Here is a 27,153-nt window from a genome sequence, read left to right as displayed (position 1 = left end):
TGATTGCCTTATACTGTATTTGTATTTTAGTTCATGTAATTAATATGCTTGAAAATGTTTGATTCAGGCCAAAAACAGGTCATATTTGCTGAAATATGCATGTTTTTGACTAATAATAGGCCTTAGTCAATCGCGAAACAGCAAGGAATTGTGGTTTTTAGTGACTATATTTGGAAAAACTCAAAGCTCACTGAGCTGAAGTCTCGATGAACTAAAAAGGTCATTCTAAACTGATGACTTCAGAGGTTGCACTGTATTATTTGTGCTGTATTAAACATTTGCTATATTCCCAATGCAAAGTAATCACTCAAGGTTGAACGTTAAAATTCAAAATTTCAAAGACTGGGCAGTGATAATTATTTTGTTCTCAATCAACAAGTGACATACTATTTCCATCAAAAAATGTACAGAACACAAACTAAGCGAGCAATGTTCATCTCTCCTGCCATGTGTCCAGGTCCTGGCAAGCCTTCGAAGTGTAAGGAACAACTTCACCGTGCTGACCAATGTCCAGTGTGCCTCCAACAAGTAAGTCATTCATTGTCTTGCCCTTCAGGATGCATTTTGTTTAAATTTAAGGCAGTGTTGTTGATAATGTTAAAACATCACTCATACACCGCACATTTGAATTCACTGGAAATACATGTTATAGGATGCTAGCAAAAATATTTTTTAAATAATAATCATCCATCCATCCATCCCTCCATTATCTACGTATACTGCATGTCATCATTCGGGTCATGGCTAAACTAGAGTCTATTCCAGCTGAAAAGAGAGGCACAGTCAACCTAAGGCTAATTACTAACCAACAAAAGACAACATTGTTTCCTAACAAAAGTCACAAATATTTGTATACAAAAGTAGTATACAACAAAAGTATACAAAAGTATTTGTTGCATTTTACATCAGAACATTTGAACCGAACTGTGATACTGTGTGAAAAATAAATCCACTGTCCCTCAAAGAGGCCGCATGGTGGTCTAGTGGTTAGCATGTTGGCCAACACAGTGACAGCCTGGAGATCAGGAAGACCTGGGTTCGATTCTCCCTTGGGCGTTTCTGGGTGGAGTTTGCATGTTCTCCCCATGCGTGTGTGGGTTTTCTCCGGGTACTCCGGTTTCCTCCCACATTCCAAAAACATGCAGCTTAGGTTAATTGTCCATAGGTGTGAATGGTTGTTTGTTTTATATGTGCCCTGCGATTGGCTGGCGACCAGTCCAGGGTGTACGCCGCCTGTCGCCCGAAGTCAGCTGGGATAGGCTCCAGCATGCCCCCGCGACCCTAAAGAGGAGAAGCGGTACAGAAAATGGATGGATGGCAAGATGTCCCTCAAAGCAGAAAAAGTGATTGAATCTGCATGATCATAAAACCACCACAAGATGGCAGTAGTAGACTATACATACAGCCTTTACGTACACGACACATACACAGTACACAACACAGTACATCACATGTGTCAAACTCGTGCCCTGGAGGGCCGAGACGCTGCAGGTTTTCTCTCCAACCAGTTTCTTCAGCAGGTGATTTAATTGATGAGCTCCTTCCCTCAAACTGAAGGTGTTGATCATTAAGATCACCTGCTCTAGTGACTGGCTGGAAAGAAAACCTGCAGTGTCTCGGCCCTCCATGGCACGAGTCCCTGCGTACATGCAAAGACCTAATCCTCATTTTTTTATGTGGGGTTTCAAACATTTTAATGGCAACAATATTTCCTGATCACCCTTCAGTGTCTTTCTACATTTAGAGCTGTTTCCAAAGGAGGTATTTGTTTTCACACCAGGATGATATCAGTGAATGTAATGAAAGCCACACTTATTAGAAAGAAACTGCCATCTCCAGTATCGCACCTTGTGGTGAAAGTGAGACTGCAAATGCAGAGAGGCTAGAAATATGTATGTAGGGCAGCTTTGCCTGTTTTTTTCCCCCCACAGTGTTTTGAAGGATGCTGCAAGCCGTACAAATATTCACTTGTCTGCCCTGCATCCCGTAAACGTCCCTGACCCACATTCAGTCACATTGAGACAAACATTGGAGGAAAAATGCTTGCAGTTATACAGTACAACAGAGGTGTCCAAAGTGCGGCCCGGGTCCATTTGCGGCCCACGGTTGTTTTTTGTATCGGCTCAAGGCACATTCTAAAAATACAACAAGAAAACTAATAAAAACAGTAAAAATGGGAAAACTGCAGTAATTTAGTGAGAATAAAGTAAAAAAAAAAATATTAATAACAAAAAAATTGTAATCTTACAAGGAAAAAAAGTCCGAATTTTACAAGAATAAAATTGTAATATTACACGGGGAAAAAAATATGTTTTTTTAGAAGCATATAGTTGAAATATTTAAATAAAAAGACATCAGCTTTTTAAATTGTAATATTATGAGAAACAAACCAAACAAAGTTGCAATTTTTCGAAAATTAGGTTGGGGAAATACTTATAACGTTACAAGAAGTCATAATATTACGGGAATAAAGTCCTAATATTTTGAGGGGAAAAAAAGTTACTAGAAGAAAGTTGAAATATTTGGAAAATGTAAAAAAAAAAATGGAAGAATGAGCAAAAAATTGTAACATAAGGAGAACAAAGTTTATATGCTTTTTCACCAATAACACCAAATAACACAAAACTGAGCTGCAGGTTGTTTTTTCATTAAATACTGGATATGGAACTTCTTAGCATATTTACATGGGTTGGTTTACAAACTGTAAAATATCAAAGTGGCAGTGATTTTTTTTTTGTATGCGGTCCTCGATGGAAAAAAAATTCAAAAAAAATCTCATTGAGTGGGAAATAAAACCATAGAAATCAGCCTGAATGTACCGCTACAACATTAATGGCTATATTAAGCCTAATCATGAAACAATATTATTATACGGGTTAAAGAAAAGTGTTCGAGGTGGAGTGGTTAACATTATCTTGCATCTTGGTGCTGCAAATGTGACTGAGCGTGTGTGTGGAGTCAGAAAATGTTGTGTGTTTTCTGGGGGCTGTGACTTCCTCCCAATGACCAAAACATCAATGTTTGCTTGGTTGCTGACTCAAATTGACAGCGCTGTGATTGCTTTCTGCGACTCTGCCCAGGATAGGCAGTACAGATAATGAATTGCAGTCAAAAGCCAGACTAATGGCTGCGTGCAGGGTGCACGTTGTCTGGGCACTGGTTTCTCACCAATTCATAATGTTGCACAAACAGAGCCGGGCCCGGTTTGAAAGGATCTTTAGAAACATTGTCGAAGCATTAGCGATACTCTCATTTGAGTAACTGAAATGAAGAACAGAGCCTTCAAATATATATTTTTATCACCCTTCAGAGACCTGTGGGCTATCACCTTGGGGCATGCAATGCATTGTGTCCACATAAAACGTGAGAGGAAACTGTCACCATCGTAAAACATTGATGAACAGTCCAAGCAAACGTTGTCGCACATTAAATTGTTCATACCGAGGATGATGATGTGCAAAAAGAAATACCGTTTCCACACTAAACGTGCTTCTCACTAAAGTGCCGACGTTGACAAAATCCTCGACCGTCATCGTCATCTTAACACATGGATACATTTGCTGTATAATGTAAAACATGAAGATGTTTTCCCTTGAAAAATACGGCTTTATTGTCACTACATTGCGACTTAATTCTTGTGACGTTTCCAAATGTATTGCAGTCAATCATCCATCCATCCATTTTCTATACCGCTTCTTCCTCATTAGGGTCGCGAGGGTATGCTGGAGCCTATCCCAGCTGACTTCGGGCGACAGGCGGGGTACACCCTGGACTGGTCGCCAGCCAATCGCAGGGCACATATAGACAAACAACCATTCATGCTCACATTCATACCTATGGACAATTTAGAGTCGCCAATTAACCTCACCTGCATGTTTTTGGAACGTGGGAGGAAGCCGGAGTACCCGGAGAAAACCCACGCACGCACGGGAGAACATGCAAACCCCACACAGAAATGCCCAGGGGAGAATCGAACCCAGGTCTTCCCGATCTCCAGGCTGTTACTGTGTTGGCCAACGTGCTAACCACTAGACCACCGTGCGGCCTGCAGTCAATCACTGTATCATAAAACTAAGCACTTAGTGCCGTCATCTGGTGCCATTTTATAGGTATGTATGTTTACACAGTACTGTAGGTATGTCGACAGGTGCAGTATGTACTGTTTAAGAAAGTGATACTCTACGTTGTAAGTTATGAAATATAAAAAATACACATTTTCAGCACGAAAACAATGGGAACCGGCTCAGTACAACTAATTTGTGTACGCAATTGATATTTCAGTAAACACATCGCTCACATTCAACTCAGCAGCCGAAAGACAAAAAAAACCACAGCTCCGTTTCCAGTTCTATGATTGTCATCGCACATTTTCTCTGTGCAATCACTGGTACCCTTCTCTGGTGGTGTCCCACACAAAAGCCTTGGAAAAATAAATCAGAGTTAAATGGAGTTAATCCTTTTGATGTTCAGCGAGGTTTTCCAGAAAAAATGCTGTCAAAGAAGAAAAGTTGTACTTATAATTTATTCACAGCCTACCGTCAGTCATTTTGACTAAAATCAGCTCTTTGCATCCATTCTGTTGGCATAGCAGTGCACATAATTGAGGTGCACCCAGGATGGGAGGTGCTATGGGAGAATTTGCGGCATGTTTGTTCGTCTGAGGCAATTTAGGCATATTTTTATGCTAGCTAGCTGCATTTAAGGTGTGTGAGAGACATATTTAGCACTTAAACCTTGATCGTGTTGCGAGTGAACAATGGCAATTGAAGAGAGGGGGGGGGGTCTGTAGCTGAAGTGACACAGTCACCTTTGTAGACATTAGACATTTTTAAAGGCATATCAGTTACTTGTGGTTTTTCGCCATTCATCTGTGATTTCAGAATGTGAGCTCCGGATATTTATTTGTGTGATTCCTTCTCACAGGAGGTCTCCTGCAGCCACAAATCAGCCTGCAGTCACCAAAGTGTGCCTCCCAGGTAAGAGGCTTTGGGTTGCGATGCAACTTCAACTCATCGTTATTTACACCTTGAGCATTTATACAAGTTTTGTCAGAAAAGTTCCGGGACAGCGTCTTGCCAGGGCCAGACGATCAACCACCACGTCTACAAACAGCTCCTGTGGCTTTGTCACACCAGCCCTGGAACTTTTCTGACACACCTCAAGTACACCCTTTGCTTATTGGTGATCATTTTGTCTACCATTGTGCCCCTCCACATCCTGTCTTTCTGTCATGTACCACAGTCGCCGACGTGACAGTTTTCACTTTCAATGCCGTCACTGTTGTCGTCCAGACTTCTTTCTCATCAGTCTCATTAAGCCAACCAAAACTTTGCAAGCTCAGACACGAGTACTAGGATCTGATATAGCAGCCCACTGACAGATGAAAGAAACCTCCCTCTTCTTCTGTGGTCACATGATTGTTATTGTGTGCATGTATTTACATGTCTGTGCCAAGAGAGGCGGTGTGTCAATGTGTGTGCGTGTATAGACACTTTGTACTCGACAGGGCCTGCACAGTTTTGCTTATGAGCATTTTAGAGATGTTTATTTTCACATTTATCTGCAAGAACCGCTCAGGCTAGACCCAGATGTTTTTTGTCAATGACATTAAATGCAACATACTAGCAGGGCAATCATGAATCTATTTTGAGAGAGTGTGCATGTGCCGAAGTGTAATGCACACTTACGACACTATATATTATTAAGTAACATGAATCATTTGACACACCGATATATTGCACCTTTATCTTCTTAGGATAGGACATTAGCACATGCAGGACACGGAAAAACATCATCTTTGCAGATCTCAAGCAAAATGTTACCCGTGAGATCATTTGGCATATTTTACATAAGCCATTTTCAGATAATCAAGTGAAAATGATGAAAGTCTGGTAAAACGTGGTTGAAGAACCATTGTAACGGGCACACGGCTTCAAATGTGTGCGCTTGTCTGTGTGTGTGCATGTGTGCGTGCGTCATGCGGGTGTATAATTGAGTATTTCATAGAGTATTTAACCTGTAATATCAGTGCAACTGTGGTTTGACAAGATGTGCAACTTGAATGAGTGCTTACTGTGTGACACATATACATCGTGTGTGCGTGTGTGTGTGTGTGTGCTGTGGGGAGGTGTTCCTGTGGCTCTGATTGACGTCAGTGCGCCTTTCTGTGGCTTCTGTTGACTTCCTGTTAAAGCAGATGGACTACGTTTTCACTTCCTTCGTCACAACCGCAGCTCATCAGGTGCTGTGTGTCTGTGCGTGCGTGCGTGCGTGTGTGTGTGTGTGTGTAAGAGCATGCGTGTGTGTTGAGGCCTCATGTAAAGACAAACGTGGTTGTTTCTGAGATATGTGTTACGTATATCTTTATTGCTTCCGAAAAGGGGTTTTGTTTTTACGAGCAACTGCTTGGCTAATTTTCACAGAAATCGGTGGATGTGGGCAACATGAGACAAGGAGGCTAAGTTAAAGTTGTTAATCGCTGCACATAAAGGGGTTTAATGAAGGAAAATTAAAAAGGCATATGTTTTAGGTTTAAAATTTGGTGGTCTCCACATATTAAGGAAAAACAACCAATTTTTTCAGATGCAGTAAGAAATGTACGTACACACTGTTGTGATCTGTGCTTTTTTAATGCATTGTCAGTTAAAAACAAATTGGTCACAAAAGGAAAAGAAGTGTAGCCCTCTCTCACCTCTTTTTAGTTTGAATTTTGCAGCTTCACTCGATCACCGTTTTTCAAAAATATATTTATGAATAAATCATGCTGTTTTGTGGTTAAATACAGCATATTATTAGTGCAAAAATATGCACTTTAAACCAAATTGTATGTATTTTTTGCCTAGATTAAGCATTTTTTAGCATAAAAATGGCTAAATGAACTAAAATATCAACATAAAACATTCAGAAGACACATTCCAGGGTTTCCCTGAAGCTGTGGTGGTGGGCTGCATGGGACTGCTGCCACTGTGTCGTGCCGCTGCTGCGTCTGCAATTTTTTTTTTTTTATTATGACAAATAAAAAAAATGTATGACTTAATTTATTTATTAACTTAATTTTTTTTCAGCTATATTTATCTATATAGCATACGCAGTATATACATTCATACAATATATAACTTAACATTGTTAAGTTAATTTTTAAGGTGTGGCGGCTTTTACTTTTGTAGTGGCGGCCCACCACGATCAATTACATGTAGCGGCAACCCTGCATTCGAAGACGCTAGGATTCTACACTGGTCACGAGGTCTTACTATCCATCCATCCATCCATCTTCTTCCGCTTATCTGAGGTCGGGTCGCGGGGGCAGCAGCCTAAGCAGGGAAGCCCAGACTTCTCTCTCTTCGGCTACTTCGTCCACATCCTCCCGGCGGATCCCGAGGCGTTCCCAGGCCAGTTGAGCGATATAGTCTCCAACGTGTCCTGGGTCCTTCCCGAGGCCTCCTACCGGTTAGAGGTTAGAGGTGCCCTGAACACCTCCCCTGGGTCTGCCGGGTCTCAGTAATGTTACTGTCATGTTCGGTGAGACACAGACGGTATACTTGATTGCAGGAACAAGGCATTTATTGCAGGTTTGAATGATCTCACAACAGGCACAATAGTCCCTAATAAAAATCACGAATAAAAACATGGGCTACTGCCAAGCTAAAACTCAATTCTGAACACCCGGCGTTGCTTCCTGTCTGCCACCCAATCGGCTCCCCATGGAACACATTTATAGCGACATACACGAGTCTTATTTATGCCTTAAATTGATTATTTACTGCGATTATGACTACTATATTGGGTAATAGAAGTGTAAAGGTGACTATAGGGATGTTAGTTTATGTCTAAAAGGCTGCAATAATGTTAAAAACTGCATTAAGAAGGTTATTTGTAAACAGGTTTTCTATGCTCTTAACTGTGTAAATATTCCATTTATAAAGAAGGAATCCTACTTTGCGGCAATTCACTTATCACCATCGGGTTTGGAACCAATAAACTGCGATAAACGAGGGATTACAATTATTCCCCAAGGAAATAATTAGGAATGTTGGATAATATCCATCAGATGATATACAGGTAGGCATAAAAATTACATCACAGATAATATTGGTATCCTTTGGTATCCGTGTTTTTTTCTGCCGATACTGATACATCATCAAACTGCGCCATGCTGCACAGAGAAACAAGGTTTTCTGGCTCACTTTGTCCACAGTCTGGAATTATTTCCAAGTTTTGCCTTTGGATTGTAAGTTTCATACTGTGTTTGTATACGGATGTTTGTGCCGCATAAAAATGTGCAGCTTGTATCGTTGCTGTCGATAGTAGGAGAACACACTACTGGTCATGATTTTTTTTTAATTGACTATTTTGAGACAAAATGTTTAAAATATGACACTATAATTTACTCTGCATGATGAAGCTGGAGTCTTCCTGCTTCTTTTGTGAATCCTGCTAGTCAATAAGCAATTGCCAGTGTGAATCCTCTTCTCTTCTCACATTGTTCGTCCCTTAACATCCTTGAGTCGGGTTCTTTTTTTGGAGAGAGAGTTGCAAAAATGACACAAAAAAAGCAAATGATGTTCTGTTGTGTGTGTCATCTTGCGCATGAAGTGCTATTTTCGAGGCATATTCCCCTCAAATGTTGGTCAAGGAACATTAGAATTGTTCTCTTTTGTAGAGAAAATGAATGAATGACTATGCCATGGGTGCCCATCACGTGGATCGCGATTGACCTTGTGATCGCAAAGGTAATATATTGCAACGCTAAAGTCACGAGGTTGTGGTTGATCAACAAGCTCTTTATTGCAAAGAAATAAAGGCTGCTGTCGGCCGCAACCACACCACAAAAGCACGCCAGCACAACAACACTAGCTTGACCAGTGACACGCCCCCCCACCCTGGTGCATTCATGGCAACCCAAAACAGTCAGACAACCACACCACAAACATGTATATCAGCATAACTTCAGGGTCGCTACAATAGATACATATATACACCATTTATATAGTTTTATTCTTTTTTACTACGGTATGTTTATAGCGGGAGGTGGATCTTTGAGACTTATACCATAGTCATAAGGTGACTATGTATGGAGTGAATAACAGTCCCAATCGCTCAACTTACGTCAGCAGCGGTGAACTAAACATATACTGTATGTGTGTAATCCCCTGGTGCATCAATTTACTGTATTGACTCAAATCCATCAATGTAATTGTGAAGGTCAATTCCTTTGTACGAGTAGTATTTAGACTGCAACATGTCTGCAAACCACCCACTCTATTCACACTTGTGCTGACAAGTAGAGCAAAACTTACATTATTTCGCTGTCACCCAGCCATTTGGCTTCTGTCTGCCAGAGGCGGGGGGCAAGGGGGGACAGGAAGTGTGAGGCAGGATGAGAAGATCAGATTGTTCCTGTTTTGTTGTCATTAACTGTCGTAACTTGACGGAAGCCAGGAGGAACTGTGTCTCGATGAGGTTGCGTGCGTGCGCGCGCGTCTGCGAAGGTGTTTGTGTCTGTGAATGTGTGCGTCAGAAAAATAGGATGCAGGGAGACAAAAGCTCATTGTTTCCACCCACACAATGCACATGTCGATACAATGTTATCATACGTAAGTGCACAGGTGAATCTCATTTCAACTCTCTTGGGATACATGCTTTTAATGCCTTGTGTAATCTGAACGATAATACCATAAATGATGTTGATGTGGTCTTGAGGCCTTGAGGCCAGCATGGGAAAGTCTTGCATTACAAACACAAAAAACCTGGGACTCACATATTCCAACTGTCATTGAGTCGCGACCCACTTTTATTTAAATGAGTTGTTTTTTAAAACAGCCTATGTCATCTTTTTAAACAACAATACACATAATTATATGTCTACAGTGCAAAATATACATGAATAAATAAATCATGCTGTTCCGTGGTTGAGTGCATCCTATTATTAGTAAAAAAAAATATGCATATTGAAGGAAATATTATGCACTTTTTGACTAAATTTTAATTATTCCTAATAAAAATCCCAAATAAAACAATGAGCTATACCGTTGCGTCTGTAAACCACACCAAGATAAAACTCAACTCTGAGTGTCTGACGTCACTCAATTCCCCTAGCGAACACATATACATTAACACACACGAGCACAAGTCTTATTTATGTCTTAAATGGCTTATTTACTCTTATTATGTCTAATATATTGTGTTGTATGAGCGTAAAAGTGGCAATAGTGGTGTTATTTCATGTCTAGGAGGCTCTAATAATGTTTTAAAAATGTATTTAGAAAGTTGTAAACAGGTTTTCTATGCTCTAACTACGAAAATATTAAATTTATAAATAAAGAATCCCACTTTGTGGAAATTCACTTATCACGGTCAGGCCTGGCACCAATTAACTGTGATAAACGTGGGATTACTGTACATTTAATGGCACTCTTTTGGACTTTTGTGTTTTCCATATCCTACTGCTTTAGCATTCAGGTTTGCTTATTCAGGGTTGAGGTCTTTTCCTAGGCCTAAAAAAACAAAACAGGGTCCTCTGTGTTCAAACCTAATCTCATATTCTCATTATTGTGCCAACAACACAAAAACAGTGACTCTTTTTGCAGGAAAATTGCCGCACATAATGTTCTACTTGCATTGAAACCGCACCGCTCCAAGGTGATAATTGTTTAGCTTTGTACCCGCCTTTTTTCCCCACCACAAATAGTTGTTTGCCGTCTTTTCTTTTCCCTGCATTCCATTGACATCCTTCCACGTCACTTCAGTGTTTGAATGTGGCTTCAGGCCCAGGTGCATGACACCTTGCATACTTTTTAATGCTTTCAGTACAAAATGTTTCCAGGTTTTGGAATGACAAGACGCTTGCTAATGTTACTTCTCCGTCAGCAACTACCGTAATTAATATCATACCTACATTATCATGCTGTCACCCAGTCATTTGCTATGTAAAATTACACATCATCTTAACAGCTTCCCGGATTCATTGTCTTATTTGTCTTAATGGATGGATGGATGTTTTGATTTCTAATTGATTCTTGATTAGTTTTGCACAGAGGTGTCCAAACATTTTCAAGCGAGGGCCACATCGTGAAAAATGAAATATATATATATATATTACAAGAAAAAAGTGTGTCTCAGCTTTATGATATAGGTGAAAAAGCATATTATTTGTATGAACTTTGCTCTTGTTTGCCCTTTTTTGCTGTTGTTTTTTTCCCCCAAATATTACAACTTTCTTCTTAAATAATCTTTATAAATTCTCTTTTTGTAATATGACTTAATTGACATAATATATTGACGTTATTCCCATGATATTATTTTTCTCCAAACTAATTTCCCAAAAATTCCAACTTTGTTTCTTCTAATATTACAACTTCTTTAATATTTCAAATGCTAAAATGACATTATTTTTCCTCATGATATGAAATTTATTCTCATAAAATTGCAACTTTTTTCTCCTTAGAATACGGCTTTTACTCTTCATATTTTGATTTTTATTCTAGTAAAATTAAATTATTTAATTTAATTTATTTATTTATTACTTTTTTTCGTATTGTTTTCATATTGTTTTTCTTAATTTCTTAACGTCTTGTCTTTTTTTTTTCTTTTGGTAATTTTGACTTTATTCCCATAATTTGACTTTATTCCCATTACATTCTAACTTCCCGCAACTTCCATTTTCCAAAAAGTTTGTTATTTGTTGTTTTGTTCATTTTCCTTCATAATATTACGACATTGTTCTCTTAAAATTCCAACTTTTTCTTGCTGGATTACAGTTTTTTATGATGAGGAAAATTACTACAGATTTTTCCATTTTTGCTGTTGTTTTAGTTAGTTTTGTTTAGTTAATTCCAGATTAATTTAAGATTAATTAATTCACAATACAGTATTAATGTGTCATATCTATTAAATTATTGGGCCGGCAGTGGCTCAGGAGGTAGAGAAAACGAGAAACCGGACCTCCACCCGGTCACCGTTGTGTCCCCGGGAAAGACACCTCACCCACCTTGCCTCCAGCGGTGCCCACACTGGTGTACGAATGTTTGCTGATGGTCGGAGAGTCTCCGTCAGACTAACCCAGGGCATCTGTGGCTACTTAATTGTTTTTTTGTCGCAAAGGCCAAGTAGGAACTCATAAAATTTAGGTCAGATTGAGGAGATGGCGCTGCAGTAAAAACAAGCATCCACTGGGGTGGAAGAGCATTAACTGCCGTTCTCATAACTTTTTTTCAAGTAAAAAATATCAGACATGTTTAGGGTTGGTGGAGGTCTACAAAGTGCCCGTGTAATATTTACTTTTTCTGTGTGAGGTGTGCATGTCCACCTGTGGATTTGGAGTTTCAGAAGAGAACCAGGAAACATTACATCCTATCCTGCCAATATTTATGTGTGAGAACCTCACCCAGCTGTGACCTGACTTCCCGGTGCAGTCATCAGTTCTGTCATACAGGATATATGCGAGGCAAAGTGCTCTTGAAGTCATGTGATGTTGTCCACACGCTTTGAGAGTGTGTTCATAATGTATGTGCAAAGATGTCCTTTAGTGTGGAAGGGTGTCAACACATTTTCTCTCTAGGGGCCTGATGCTATCTAAAAAATAAGCTTTTTTTTTTTCAAAGCTAGCTATTGTTTAGTCAAAACTACACAATGAGTGAATGAGTGTGTGTTATATTATAGGTGAAAGGTGTCTGGACAATGCAGAGTTCTTTTGCAATAATGAGAATAGAGCATTCACTTCCTTTATATTATATAAATCAAGCGAAGACTCATGGACTACTGATGCTTCCAGTTGTCTTGCATTTTGTAGGGATGTTGCCCATCATCCGCAATCCTTATGTGAAACATGAACTCAATTTCTTTTTCTCTTTTCTGTGCGTTCTAAGGAAAGAAAAACAGTTTGTATTGCTAAGTCAGGACTGGTGTGACTTGGAATTGACAGAATTGTTGGCGCTAACAATCCCTGCAGTGGTCGAAACTTTTTTCCACCTACCCAAAATCAACCAGAAAAGACGCCCCAGGCCCAGGCTGGACCAGACGGACAACTGTCCATCGAGTAAGTCACCATGATATTGATTCTGATACATGGAGAACGTAGCACATGATAACACGGCTGTACACAGTCCATCTTGCCGTGTACAAACAAAACAATGAATGTGGGCTCACAGATTACAGATAATTTAGTTGTCTATTCATAGTTGTTCGTGTGCTTGTTCTTGTCCCCCAGTCAGTACAGATTGGTGTCCTATCGCATTGTTTTGGAGTGTGCCGTTACCTCTCAGCAGTGGCATGAGGCGCTGCGTCACTACGCCAGAAAAGTAGTTCTTCGTGTTAGTGGCTACAAAAACAATGTCGCTGTAGCTTGGGTTATATACAGGTCAGTCTATCGTGGCAACCGAGCAGAGAGTTCTATACACTCTGACTCATGAATGCACTCCTCGGCCTGGAGTCTACGTCAGTGAGAAGACTCCAACAGGTGCACGCCGCATCGGCTTTATTGCTGCTGATACCACAGCTTTAGCAGCACGTGATGATGCTCGTAAAGAAATGCTTGCGTGCACATACTGTATGCGTGTACTTGCATAAATTGTTACCAATCAAAGAGCTGTATTAAAAGATCTGCCTTTACGAAGATGAGTTTTAATCCTCGGAGAGGCACACTTCTGGAACATTTCTGAATACGATACGAAACACTATGCACAGTTGTGCACCCACAATAATAAAGATTGTTTTGCTCTTGTGAGCTCTCGTATTGGATGTCATTCGATTTTTGCAGGTGAACCGTGTTTTAATAAAATTAACATTGTACTGCTACAATTGCATTGTATCCATCCATTAACTGATAAAGTCAGAGCATGTGAGCGTGCGCGTGTGACAATAAAGTCGACATCTGTTTCAATACAAGCATAAGACCAGACGTGAAATGACCTCTTCATTTCGCTGCACTCTATGTGAGGTTATATACACCAGAAACCACATCTACATTCTCTCCGTGGCTGCAAACCATCTTTTAACACTGAGGTAATGCTGGATTGAGTCCACTACCTCATTTTATGGCCCAGCTACGATGTCTAAATGTCACTGCCACACTGACACTGTCTCCTCTGTCACACCGGAGGAGGGCCAGTTTTGAGAAACCCAAATTCCTGGCTGTGTTCCCCTCTTTGCTGGTAGTTAATAGGTGTCAGTATTTCTGTCCCATGGTTGTCTTGTGTTACAGGTCTATTTCATTACTTACCGCTTTTGGCGTCCTCGAATAGGCACAGTATCTAGCTGCTTGGCAAACCCTGAAACAAGGTTACTGCGGTGCCATCATCCTACGTCGTGTTTGTAGGATGTTTCAAACTGGTTTTGGGATGGAAATATGAGTAGACGAATGGATTCCATTTGAACAGTAACCCCCACTGAAGCGTTAGCCCCTCGATCACCATACAGGTTCAGGTATGTAAGTATAGTTCTCAGGTCGCTGGGCAGGCTGACGAGGTGCCACCTGGGGGAAACAACTTCTGTGACGTTGTAAGAGCTTGGGTTTCACTTACTGGAACTGTTTTGACAGCTGACAGGAGAGGCATTTCTGCAGAATAATCCCCCTTGTAATTTACTGCAAGTAGTCTTTGCGAAGCAACACATACCATGTCATTGCGTGGGACCACGCCTGGCTCGCTACGTCTAAGCTGGTGCGCATTCAGCGTCTGCAATTAGTCTTGCTCACAAAAAGTATTTTGCAATTGTCAAGAGGAATGTGGAATCCACCATGTTTTCTTAGAAATGCTTAATAATATTTTTGAGCGCATTTGACTGTGACAAAATTATGTGTTTTTTTTGTTCTGTAATTCTATACAGGGGAACCTCGGTTAGCGTACACCCCGGTAGCGTGTTTTTCAGGGAACGTCAAAAATGTAGGCCTGACTTTTGTCTTGGTTTGCGTACATTTTCCGATTAGCATACAGTATGGCACCCCTCTTGTTGTGTGGTCTTACTGTATTTTTATAAATTAATCACAGCTTTCAAATTAATTAATCTTGATTAATCACCCTTTACATGTGTAAAATGTGCCCTTTTTTACTGTATTTTATGAAGAGAAACATAAATGACAGGACACAATTGTATATATTTATATGTATTAACAGCTCCAAATGAACGGAAACATTTCAATCATGCTAAAAGATAGCATACCTGTCTGAAAATCTATTTGCCTAATAATAGTCTGTAACATTTGAGTAGCAGAATCACACTTCTTGGAATCACATTTCTCATAATAACACACTAACCATGTTATTATAAGAAATGAGGGGTTGCGTTCAAAGACAACACGTCATTTAAGTTGAATTCACATGTTTTGAGTGTAGCTGTACAGTATTTTTTGGGCAGCAAATTGTACTTCGGCAGTAAGAGTTACATTAGTGAGTGATAAGAATATCTACCTACTGTTTTTCTTTGTCTTTCTGTTTCTTTAAACCACACATACACACGTAATGAAGACAATGTTGTGATGTTGTGATGACAATGAGGACGTGTCGGACTAGATGGTGTTGGAATTAAACTGCTGTTGATGTGTGCAGGTCAGAATAAAGTTGTAAGAGAGCGTCAGACACTGTGTGACTGTGTAGGGGGCGCGCTATTGTGCTTCGGTCTGCCGTCACAACGGAGAGGTGTGGCTTGACATGTTAATTACGCTAAACATGTTAAGGTAATTAGTGAAATAAATTAGTTACTGCCATTAACGTGCTATTTTCGACAGCCCTAATTTTTATCACATAACATCCGTGTTAGCAGCTTTGTCATACATGGACACAGGAACCGCAAGTCAGCTCTGTCGCCTGTCTATGATGTTATCCGCGGTTGACTGGAGTTCTTTGCTAATTAACACAGTTAAGCCACAACACATGTTTTTATAGTTTTACAATTATAGCTTTACATCCATAAAACAATTCTAAAGCATAAAAATGACCAACGAAAGGGGTAAATGAACATTTAAGGTTACTTTTATCGTAATTGAAGACTTTATTGTTGACAAAGACACGATGTGCCAGCGAGCTCAACACGGACACCACACCTTCATGTTTTGGTATGAGTTATTTGTTGAATTCAGTAATGTTTTTCACCTTCTTTATCAAAATGCTGGTACTTGCAACTTTCTTTGGTTCCCTTTTGGGTTATTTTGCAGCTGTGATCAAAAGAAAAGCAGAGACTTGAGGTGAGCAACACTTTTGAATTCAAGAAATAACTCATGGCGGAACACAAAGGTGGTGTCCGTCGCTGCCACGTCAATGTCTTTGTCTTCAGTAAAGGTAAAAGTAACCTGAAATGTTCATTTATCCCTTTCGTTCATCATTTATTTGCTTTTATGTGTGTTTTGAATTGTTTTCTGTATGTAAAATTAGAATTCTAAAACTATGAAAAGGGGTTTTGTGTTCCCATTTCTGTCTTTCTGGAATGGATTAATTGGATTTACAGGTACTGTACATTATTTCTTACACCAGGAACTTGCGCAACAGTTGACGCTAACTAAGGTTCCACCGTAGTTTAATACAGTGGAACCTTGGTTAGCATCATTAACGACTCTAACCAAAACAATGGAATACATTTTTCCATCCGTCTTCTATGCTGCTTATCCTCACGAGGGTCGCGGGTATGCTGGAGCCTATCCCAGCAGACTTCGGGTGAGAGGCGGGGTACACCCTGGACTGGTTGCCAGCCAATCGCAGGGCACATATAGACAAACAACCATTCACACTCACATTCATACCGATGGAAACCCACGCACGCACGGGGGGAACATGCAAACTCCACACAGAGATGCCCAACGAAGATTTGAACTCAGGTCTTCCCGATCTCCTGACTGTGTGGCCAACATGCTAACCACTAGGCCGGAATCAATTTTTCCCATAAGAAATAACGTAAACTCACGCAGTGTGTTAATTACATGCCAAAACGCGAGTCATATTGTTTGCTAAGCAGAATACATACAGCTTGCAATGACTCTAAAGCGCTGTTTATGTGAGAGGAGTAATACGTCTTCCTTAGAGGCGGTGGTTTCCCGTGAGTCAAGTCAGTAAGCAACCATGACACTTGTTAGCTACCTTCGTCGCTCATTATCGGAGGTGGTGCTTGTTATCAATGTTTTACTCGTGCCCCGTTTTTATTTGAGCCGAAATTGGAGGAGAAGGTGAACGATTGATTTACACACTTGAAATTATGTACTGGAAGTCGACGTTAACGTCTGCATCGCCGAGGTAGAGTTTTTGAACGTTGCACGTTGGACACCCCTAGCCTTTGCTATTACAGGTTGACTGACATGACTGGGCCTTTCACGACTGTGGAAGATTCAAATTATAGAACAATCTGAAAAAAGAATGTCTAGTGAAGTTAGTGTTAGTGTTAGTGAAGTCCCAATTTTCTTCTTCTTCTCGTATTTCATCAAGGTTTCTGCACACTCCACTGATGAAGGGCTTCCTATCATTAACCAGCATCAACAGCCACATTTGTGATACTGCATTGCAAGTAGACACTTGACAAGATCTTGTGAGTAGCACTATGCAGATAGCAGCTACGTGCTTTTTACTGGAAATTATGATGACGAGATGTCTCTTTCTACGCCTTCCTGGCAGTGGTAGCAGATCTCTAGTTGCCCATCTCATTCTGAACTGCTTGGATTGTACCTTTGTCAGTGCTCTGCCATCTGTGTTGACAGATAAATTAGCATAGTGCGATGTGTTCATCATTGACACGCAACAAATGAGGGATACAAGAGAGAGTTGTCTGGGAAGAGAAATTTGAGAGGTCACTGTAAAGTGTTTTGGGAGGCACAATGTAAATCCGATCTTGTGTTATTATTATTATTATTAATATCATATGCATAATACATACTGTAATGGGATAATGGTTTCTACAATACAATAATCCCAAACACACACACACACACATCTATCTAAATTAGACACGGGCAAAATACGGCCCGCAGGCCATTAAAACATCAAAATTGTCTGACCTTAGCGGTGTTAACGTTTGGAGATTTTACTGCAATCATTATCAGGCATGCTGTCAAGCCAGCACATCATTATAGTGATATGTTTTACGTACATTCATCTTTTCACACCTTTATAAAGACTTTCAGGAAAAGTCGACTGAGCGTACGGCAGAGCGTGTTCTTGACGATCACAGATAAGACGGGTCACCCTCTGCGTTCGTGTTCATATGGGACTCACAAACCTGCGCGTGCAGAGCTTCTCAAAGCTGCTAATTGCTTCACGAGTGGATCCACTTGTTAAGTGCATTGTGTTCATTTTCAAAGTTATTCAAACATTACACACTTGTGGGCACATCAAGAGCATTGGATGACACATAATATTCCAATTTCTTATGTTGACTGTGTGTTCTTTAGTGGGGGGTTTTCACCAGCAATTGTGCATTCACCATTCAGAGTCTGTACAGTATGTGTTTGTTGTGTTTGTGCAATCATAGCTATATATAAAGATAATATATGATGTACACACAACACAATATTTAATAATGTATGAGCAAGTTTCTCAAGATTAGTTGAAGGACTGTTTTTACAGTACCCGGATGAAAAACGTATTCACTTGCAAGTGGCTGCCAGCTGATGTTGGCAGGACAATAGGACATTAGACTGGAGAAGGTGGAAGAAGATTTGGATTATGTAGTTGGATCAGCAGTGGGACACAGCCATTGAAATTAAAAAATGGCAAACACTGCCTGAGCACCAACAGTATGTCCTGTAGGTGGTGGTAATGTCGACCCTGGTGATCTAGCCTGACTTCTGTGCGGGCAGCGTGGGTTCTGTCCCCACTCAGTGACTGTGTGAATGGTTGACTGTCTCCATATGTGCCCTGTGATTGAATGGTGACCAGACAGACTTGCTGAAACATAATCACCCATGCAGTCATTATCCAATGACCGTCCCTTTTTTTTTTTGAGTCCAAGGGCACGCAAGGGCCACTATGATATTTCTAAAAACGTTGCTAAGAAGTTATATATGTTTCAAGAAAAAAATGCATCTCAGCTTTGTGATATAGGTGAAAAAGTGTATTATTAGTATGAACTTTGGTTCTTGTTCATTTTTCCTTTTTTGCTGTTGTTTTTTTTGCCTTTTCCAAATATTTCAGCTTTTTTCTAATACATTTTCTTCTCGTAATTCTGACTTTATTCTTATAATTCTAATATAATAATATTTTGACTTTATTTCCGTAATATTAGGACTTTTCCCCAACCTCATTTTCCAAAACGTACAATTTTATTCATTGTTTTTGTTTGTTTTTCATCATATTACGACTTTGAAAAAAAAACACATATTCTTTAATATTTCAACTTTATGCTACTAAAATTATGTATTTTTTTCTCATTATTTTACGACGTTATTCTCATAAAATTACAACTTTTTCTCTTTAGATTACAATTTTTTTTCCGACTTTTGACTTTTGTTTTGTAAAATTACTGCTGATTTTTCCGTTTTTGGTGGTGTGTTGTGAGAATGTGAAAACAGCATCGGGCCACAAGTGGCCCACCGGCCCGCTTTGGACACCCATGCAGTAAATGAACATTTAACGTCACTTTTACCTTAATTGAAGACATGATTGCTGACAAAGACGGCGATGTGGCAACGGGATCCACACAGACACCACCTTTGTGTTTTGCCGTGAGTCATTTCTTAAATCCAATAGTGTTTCTCACCTTCTTTATCAAAATGCTGGCATTTGCAACTTGCTTGGGCTCCGTTGTCAGTTATTTTGCAGCTATGACCGAAGGAACAGCAGAGACTTGTGGTGTCACTGTGTTAGTTTGCAAAGAACGACAGAATCAACTGCTGATGACATCATAGACTTCAGGTTTCTGCTAGCAAGCTAATAGGCTGCTCACAAGAACGTTTTGTGATAATCATACATTAAGAACACAGTTGGACTCACGCAGTGTAGTAGTAACACAACAAGACCATATTGTACGCTAGAAAATGTACTCAAACCGAGGGAAAATGTTGCCGTCAGTTTTTGACGTCAACGGAAAAACACGCTAACGGGGCATACGCTAACCGAGGTTCCACTGTAGGTTCTTTCTTGCCGTACGGAGGCGTACCAGCATCACAAGACAGATTGTGTTTTTTTCTGAAGGTTCCACTGTATAGGTTGTATTAGAGGCTAATGCCATCTCTGGTTGTTTTGTTTGGAGTTTTGGAAGTGCATCGCCAATCAAATTCAGTGGTAGTTGTTACATGCTTGAGAAATGAAATGTTGAGACCTTGATGCTCTTTTGCTATCCATGATACCACTGGGAGAATTCTGAAGAAGAGCAGGAACCATGGCTCAGTGTTAAATAAAGAGTCATCAAAGTGTCTTATGTCTCTGACCACTTTGGCTTTTCCTTGCTGGTCGCACAGACGTGCTACGATGAAAAGTATTGTGTATACAACGCAGGCTGCTTTGAGATCTGCACGTCTCTCTGTGTATTCACATCCTCACATGTGTGAGTGTGTTTACAGAAGCCTTGTTTGCCCAAACGGTCCCTTGCATCACTAGGTGAAGTTATGAGTCGACCTGTGTTTGGACTGTAAATAAGCGAGAGCCTGCCATCAGTGCATGTGTGCGTGTGTGTGTACGTGTACAAACTTGTGACAGATGCGGGTAGCTGTGTGTTTGCTCTCCGAGAGGATGTGAGGAATATCTCGTCCCTCCTTCAAACCGCCTGCTCTCTGGTTCGGCCATGCAGATCTATCACTTGCTGATATGTTCTGATTCTTCACAGCAAAGTGACATCATCACTAGTCCTTACCGGAGCTTCTTCATCATACGGGCTGCAGTTGTAGACGGCGTAACACTTTCTTACTCACAACTACAGTACGTCCGTATCACCAATCTGTCAGCTGAGATGTTGCGGCTTGTTTTCGGAGACCAAGGGAAATGTTAGAGGTGGGGAATATATTGATATCGTGGAATATCGCATAATAATATTTTACGACAGGGTGTCCAAACTTTTTCCACCGAGGGCCACATACTGAAAAATGAAAGGAACAAAGGGCCGCTTTGATATTTAGTAAACCAACCTATGTACATACTGTAAATATGCTAGGTTATATATACAGTCATGGAAAAAATTATGAGACCACCCTTGTTTCTTCAGTTTCTTGTTCATTTTAGACAGCAAAAATAGCTCATATGAGTTACATTTTTTGGCAGTACAATGCTATAGCTATTCATATATGACCTTAAGTGATTTTAGTTATTATCAAGAAAGCCACGGAAGTTGCTAGATCCATCCATCCATCCATTTTCTCTGCCGCTTCTCCTAAGTTGCTAGATATTAGTTCTCAAATTCAACTCTTATGAGCTATATTTGTTATCATCATTATATTTGTCCAAACAAATGTACCTTTAGTTGTAGCAGGCATTAAAATGGATCGAAAAACTGAGGAAACAAGGGTGGTCTAACTGTATTTCAAGAATATATGCATCTCAGCTTTGTGATTTAGGTCAAAAAAAGGATATTATAAAGTATGAACTTCAGTCTGTGCTCTTTTTTTCTTCATTTTTGCTGCTTTTGTTTTTTTTTATTTTCCAAATATTTCTTTCTTCTTAAATAATCTTTTCTTTTCGTAATATTATGACTTTATTCCCATAATATTTTGACTTTATTTTGACTTTATTCCCATAGCAGTTTAACCTAAATTTAAAAAAAAAAACAGACGTATTTTGTTTTGTTTGTTTCCCATGCTATTAGGACTTAAAAAAAATAACATTTGTTGTTTTAATATTTCAACTCTATGCTACTAAACTGACATGATTTTTCCTCATAATATTACGAATTTATTCTCATAAAATTGTGACTTTTTTCTCATTAGAATACAACTTTCTTTTGTACTATTTTGACTTTACTTTCTTAAAATTACAGCTGTTTTTTTCATTTCTGCTGTTTTTTTTTGTTTTTTTTACATTTTCCAACTATTTCCTCTTTCTTCTTGTAAATTTTCTTCTTGTAATTATGACTTTAGTCCCCCTTTAGTTGTATTCTGACTGTGTTCTTGTGACATTAAAACTTTTTCCGCAACCTAAAAATGACAACTTTATTTGTTGTTTTGTTTGTTTCTCATAATATTACGACTTTAAAAAATAACGTCTGTCTTTAATATTTAAACTGTTAAAATGACATCATTTTCCTGATAATATTCAGATGCTATTCTCCTAAAATAATTTTTTGTTGTCATTAAATCAAAACTTTTTCTTTTTATATTTTGACTTTATTCTTGCAAAATTACTGCAAATTGTCTTCTATTTTTGCTTTGTTGGTTTTGTTATGTTTCTTGTTAATTTACCATAAATTTAAGCGTTTAAGCTGCACCCATTCAATTTAGAGGAAAAAACTGATTTGTACATATATAAGCCGCACCGGACTATAAACCGCACATGTCCACATCATAAAATGGCACATTGCGGCACGCACAAGTCCGTGACTATCAGGCAGCTCTTTATTTGACAGGAGCCAATCATGAGCGATGAAAAAACTCACGACGAGCTTGTCAACCCATTGGAAATTGCAGGAGGTCATTACTCAATATAACAGTCTGACGCACAGTGTCATCTTACAAAGAACGCTAAGCTCATCGCACAACAACTTAACATTCAAATGGTAGCTAGGAAATATGCATTTTTTCACTTATTATTTCGGGATAATCCATTCAGATCTCCCCGTTCTCTGAATTTTTTGCAGCCGAAAGGGTCATGAGAGTCTTAATTCAAGAGTGTCTCAATTCTCCTGTCCTTTCAGGAATGGAGTTCTTTGTCTTCTTTACAGTTGGTGATTGCTGAGAGCTCCACGGGGAATAGGAGAGCAAATTAGGGCGGTACGGGGTGCCTGTTTGTACACTGGAAATTTGTTGCTTAAGAGCTTAGTTCATTGCCACATAGTGATGGAAAGGCGCACGTCTGTATGTCAGGGTCATTAATATACTCTCTTTGACCTTTGAACTTGAGCCAGCGCTTAATGGTGGTTTCAGGGCTTAGCTGCTCCTGTTTTTATTGATTTTTTCATGTGAGGTCTTTTGTGTTGGTGGGTGTGCGATTGTATGTGTGTGTGTGTGTGTGTGTGTGCCATTTATTTTTTGATAATTCATCAGCAAATAACGGGACTGACGTGTATTTTCAGATAATATATAACTTGTGTTACTAGACTGCTTAAGCGCACCAACTAACAGAAAGGCACGCTAACTAGTTGATTGATAGACTACATTCTACCTCCACCAATACTGAACGGTTAACCAGAGGTATTGAAATTTGTTCCAAAAATGGAATTGTTTATTTCTTGGGATATGGCCCGCTGCCCGGCAAAGTTTTGTAGAAATTGGCTTAAAAGTTTTTGCGTCATGAAAAATACGAAATGAACACAGCACTCACCGGATGAGCCACCCTCAAAGCTTCGCCTGTAGTGTAATACTACAAGTATACAAAAGAAAAGCAGAAGTTATTTTTTAATTTGATTTTTTTTTTATTTGCTGGAATAGTTTTTGGAGTCATGAGACATACAAAAACAACATAAAATACAACCTTGCTGCTTTTTATTTGAATGAACAAACTTACGTCTATGCATTAAAAAAAAAAAACCTCCTGACTTGGCAAAAGTAAAATGCAAAAGATCAGTAAAAACATTTAAAAAAAAAATCAAAAAGCCACCACTAATTAGTTTACACATAGATGTGGTGCTACCCGCTTGCCCTCACTCATGAACACATGAACACATTATAATGGGACTGTCTGGGAATGTAGCCTTTGTTACAACTCTGTACAGTAGGTGGCGGTATGCATCATAACTGCTTCGTAACACCTGAGAATAAGAAAAAGTAGCTTTGAGGATTTTTGAAGACTGACATGAAAGCACGTATCGCTGTGGGCCCCCCGGCCCATCTCAACCATCTCATCTGTCTTGTTTTCGGCATTAAAAATCAACAACAAAAAGAAGCGAGAGAAGATTGGTATTGTATTTTGAGATTTTTAGATCGTATTTTTGTTTTTCATGTTTTTAATATCAACAAGTCCAGGCTATACCCCGCCTCTCCCCCTAAGTCAGCTGGGATAGGCTCCAGCATACCCCCGTGACCCTCGGCATAGAAAATGGATGGATGTTTTTTCACACACTTATTCCTTTCTCTTACAGCGTCCATTACAATCACACGCACATGCAGCACGGGCAATTATGCAAATTAGACAAATAGGCTCCAGTTCACCCACGACCCTAATGAGGACAAGCAGTATAAATGGACTTCAGCTGCAGCATCTGGGACAAGCTCACCTCCTGTGCTTTTTGCCATAATCTTTAGCACTAACATGTGTACTCGCTCTGGTCTTCATAAAGTAAGGACCACACGTGATACTTGCTGTATTAAGGAAAATATGCCTGATCCAACCTGCAGGTCTGGATAAAGTTAGAAATGTTGGAACTGCCGATTATTTCAGCCATTGTCGTTTTTTATTTATTTAAAGTCTGTGTCTTGAGATGTTTTAACGCATCAGCTGATTGTTTTGGTCCCCTTTTCGCTGCCCTCCCACCGCCTTTAAGCTCTCAGCTGTCTGTCTGGTGCCCCGAGAGCTTATTGGTTTCCACAAGCAGTGACGAACTTTCAGTGCACTCAGGTCTCGCTGGATGTCCAGGAGAACTACATTTGCAAAGTGACAATCACTGGTAATCTTTGTGTATCCCTTTATATCAAAAGTATTTCGAGCTCGTGGTTTAACGGAAAGTAATCCCACTGTTGAAATGTGACCTGCTGCCCATGCAAAGTCTGCAATGCCATAAACAAGTCATGGTGCCAAATACCCTCCTCAAAGCTCTCTTGACATGCTGACACCCACTGGATCCCAGCCAAGGGGGATCCAGAGCAAAGTTTTGGGAAAAGACCCTTTGCGTGTGTATGTGCGTGTTTGCCAAATATCTTTTGCACGGATCGTGAATGCATTTCTTAAGTATTTATTATTTTTAAAGGTACTGAAGCTTTACCTCATAATTGTAAATAATATAATTTCTTTATGAAATTGTATCTTCTTTTTTTTATCTTACTCAATAAAAGTCAAATTTATATATAAAAACAATTGGTGTCGTCCAACATGTGCATGTCATATGTCACACGTGAGTCAATGTATGTTCTTGCCATTATTAAAAATCAGTGGCGTCCGCTGTATTTGGTACCTGCGCCGTCAGTGGGCTGGCCAGAGTTTGTTTTTTTTTGCCAGGCGCTGTATCTAAAAAACACTACAATATTGACCACCGTCGCCCGTGTAGCGCAATAGACTGGCTGGCAATGCGTCCTGCAGGCGTTTAGAGAAAGGGGAACTCCAACGCATCGAGTAAGATAGCCGTGATTGCTGCGATTTTACCTATATAATTCCCCATATATTTGAATGCATAGTCACCAATACACCTTACCTACATTCCTGCTAGCAGCTTCAAGTGGGTGACTAATTTTCACCGGTGATCGGCAGTACATCAGCGCTCCTAAAGCTGTCGCTCAGCCAAATGTAATGAGTGTAAATACAACGGCTCAGTGACTGAGGCGAACGAGAAATCTGATTGGGAAAAAAACAATCTAACATACACATACACTACTAGGAAGTACTTCAGCCAATAAACACGCTACAAAATGAAGCTAATAAAAATGGTGATGGTTAAGCCAGCAGAGAAGGCCATGCTGGCCCTGACTGCACTCCACTGTTAAAAATCAAAACGGCAATATGTAGAGTTCAACTTCAAATTTAAAATCATTGAAAGCCAATATAGGGGCCTGGAATAGTGGTGGACTAGATAGTGTATGCTTGTGGCCTGACCAACTATAGTAAATGGAACTTTCCTTCATTAAAAAATTCTTTCTGAGCAATTAAAATTTGTATTTGAGTACCGCTGCTGTATGCAAAGCAGGTCCCGAAGTCCATGTCAGATTTTAGCTGTGGCCCTCCCCAGAAAGAGAAGCGGCCAGGCTCAGAAAGCTGGAAGGGTGTATTCTGCAAGTATTTGAATTATGCCATTGACGTCAGCACAGCCATAAAATAGACGGCTGTCCTTCCCCTGAAGTATTCCCTTGCCAGCAGGCCTGTTCAGCTCAGTGCAAATGGATTGAAACACACTCTGCCTCACAGACAGGCTCTTTTGTTTGGGTCTTTTGGATGCTTTTGGGGCCCTCCTGCTAGAAAAAAGATCACCATGACTCTTAGCAGAAGAGGGCAAAAATTAGACTTTTTGAAAATATATTCAGGGCCGCATAGTGTCCTCGTGGTTAGCATGCTGGCTTCATAGTCAGGAGACCAAGAGTTTGAATCTCTGTTTAAGCATCTCATTCTGTCCGTGCTTGAGTGGGCAGTACCTGGATTAGCCTGTGAAAGGCAGCAGTGTGCCGCAGGCCACGCAGGCTGCAGTAAAATAAAAAGAAGAAGCTTGGCTAACCGTTAGCTTAGCTGGTTATAAGCTTATCTTAACACAGCAACTGGTCATTCGTTTCTGAAGTTCGTCTCACTTTGGCTATTTTGTTCCATGTGGCAGTCACGGTTTTTAATTTAAAATATTCAACATGCTTTAATATCTCGAAATGTCGGCCTTGACTGAGTTCTAAAGCAGATAGGGAAGAAATCAGTCAAATGGAATAGAAAAGGGGTCATTTGGATATCTGCCGATACTGATACAATTCCAATACCGAAGCTCTGTTTGCTTTCATATGCAACCACGCCAAAAGAATATCAGCAAATGTAGCTGTCTCCACACATGCAGTGCCCCGCACACCCACATACACACACACACACACACACACACACAACCTGAGGCGTTGGGCGCAGACAGTCCAGCAACACAAAAATCTTAACATCGCACATAACTTCAAGGTTGCAACATTATTATCCCAGTTAACTGTGAACTGGGCTTGGGTAAATTCTCTTTTCAGAAAAGCGACTAAACAAATACTGTAGTTATAAACGCGTCTTTGTCAAGTGTTTTGTCTTGCTGACGGACAGATGTTTCCATTTCTCTGATTGCAAGGCAATGGGTGCCACATGCTTGTAACAGTTTTATTCGGGGAAGGATTTTTAATCTTGATTATATCGGGGAAGTCCACTGGCATAAACAATCAATCATATTTTGCATGCTCTCCAGTGCCAGAAGTCTTTCATGGCACAATTAGATGTTGCACAGCTCTTA

The 27,153-nt window shown here is 39.9% G+C and overlaps 1 protein-coding gene across 7 annotated transcripts in view; it reads left to right on the top strand.

Annotated features, from left to right (window-relative positions):
- Window positions 1–27,153, top strand: part of pde4ba (phosphodiesterase 4B, cAMP-specific a) — a 195,926-nt gene that overhangs the window by 137,383 nt on the left and 31,390 nt on the right. For 6 of the 7 annotated variants that reach the window (XM_054790341.1, XM_054790340.1, XM_054790343.1 and 3 more), the window contains 2 exons: window positions 458–528; window positions 4,924–4,976. In XM_054790341.1, coding sequence (XP_054646316.1) covers window positions 458–528; window positions 4,924–4,976 — 124 coding nt within the window. The remainder of the gene's footprint in view (window positions 1–457; window positions 529–4,923; window positions 4,977–27,153) is intronic. The other variant, XM_054790346.1, reaches the window with a different exon arrangement.

This window comes from Dunckerocampus dactyliophorus, chromosome 10, assembly GCF_027744805.1.
Source record: "Dunckerocampus dactyliophorus isolate RoL2022-P2 chromosome 10, RoL_Ddac_1.1, whole genome shotgun sequence".
NCBI lineage: Eukaryota > Metazoa > Chordata > Actinopteri > Syngnathiformes > Syngnathidae > Dunckerocampus > Dunckerocampus dactyliophorus.
Note: the sequence above shows the minus strand (reverse complement) of the source record. Positions and strands in the feature narration are given on the sequence as shown.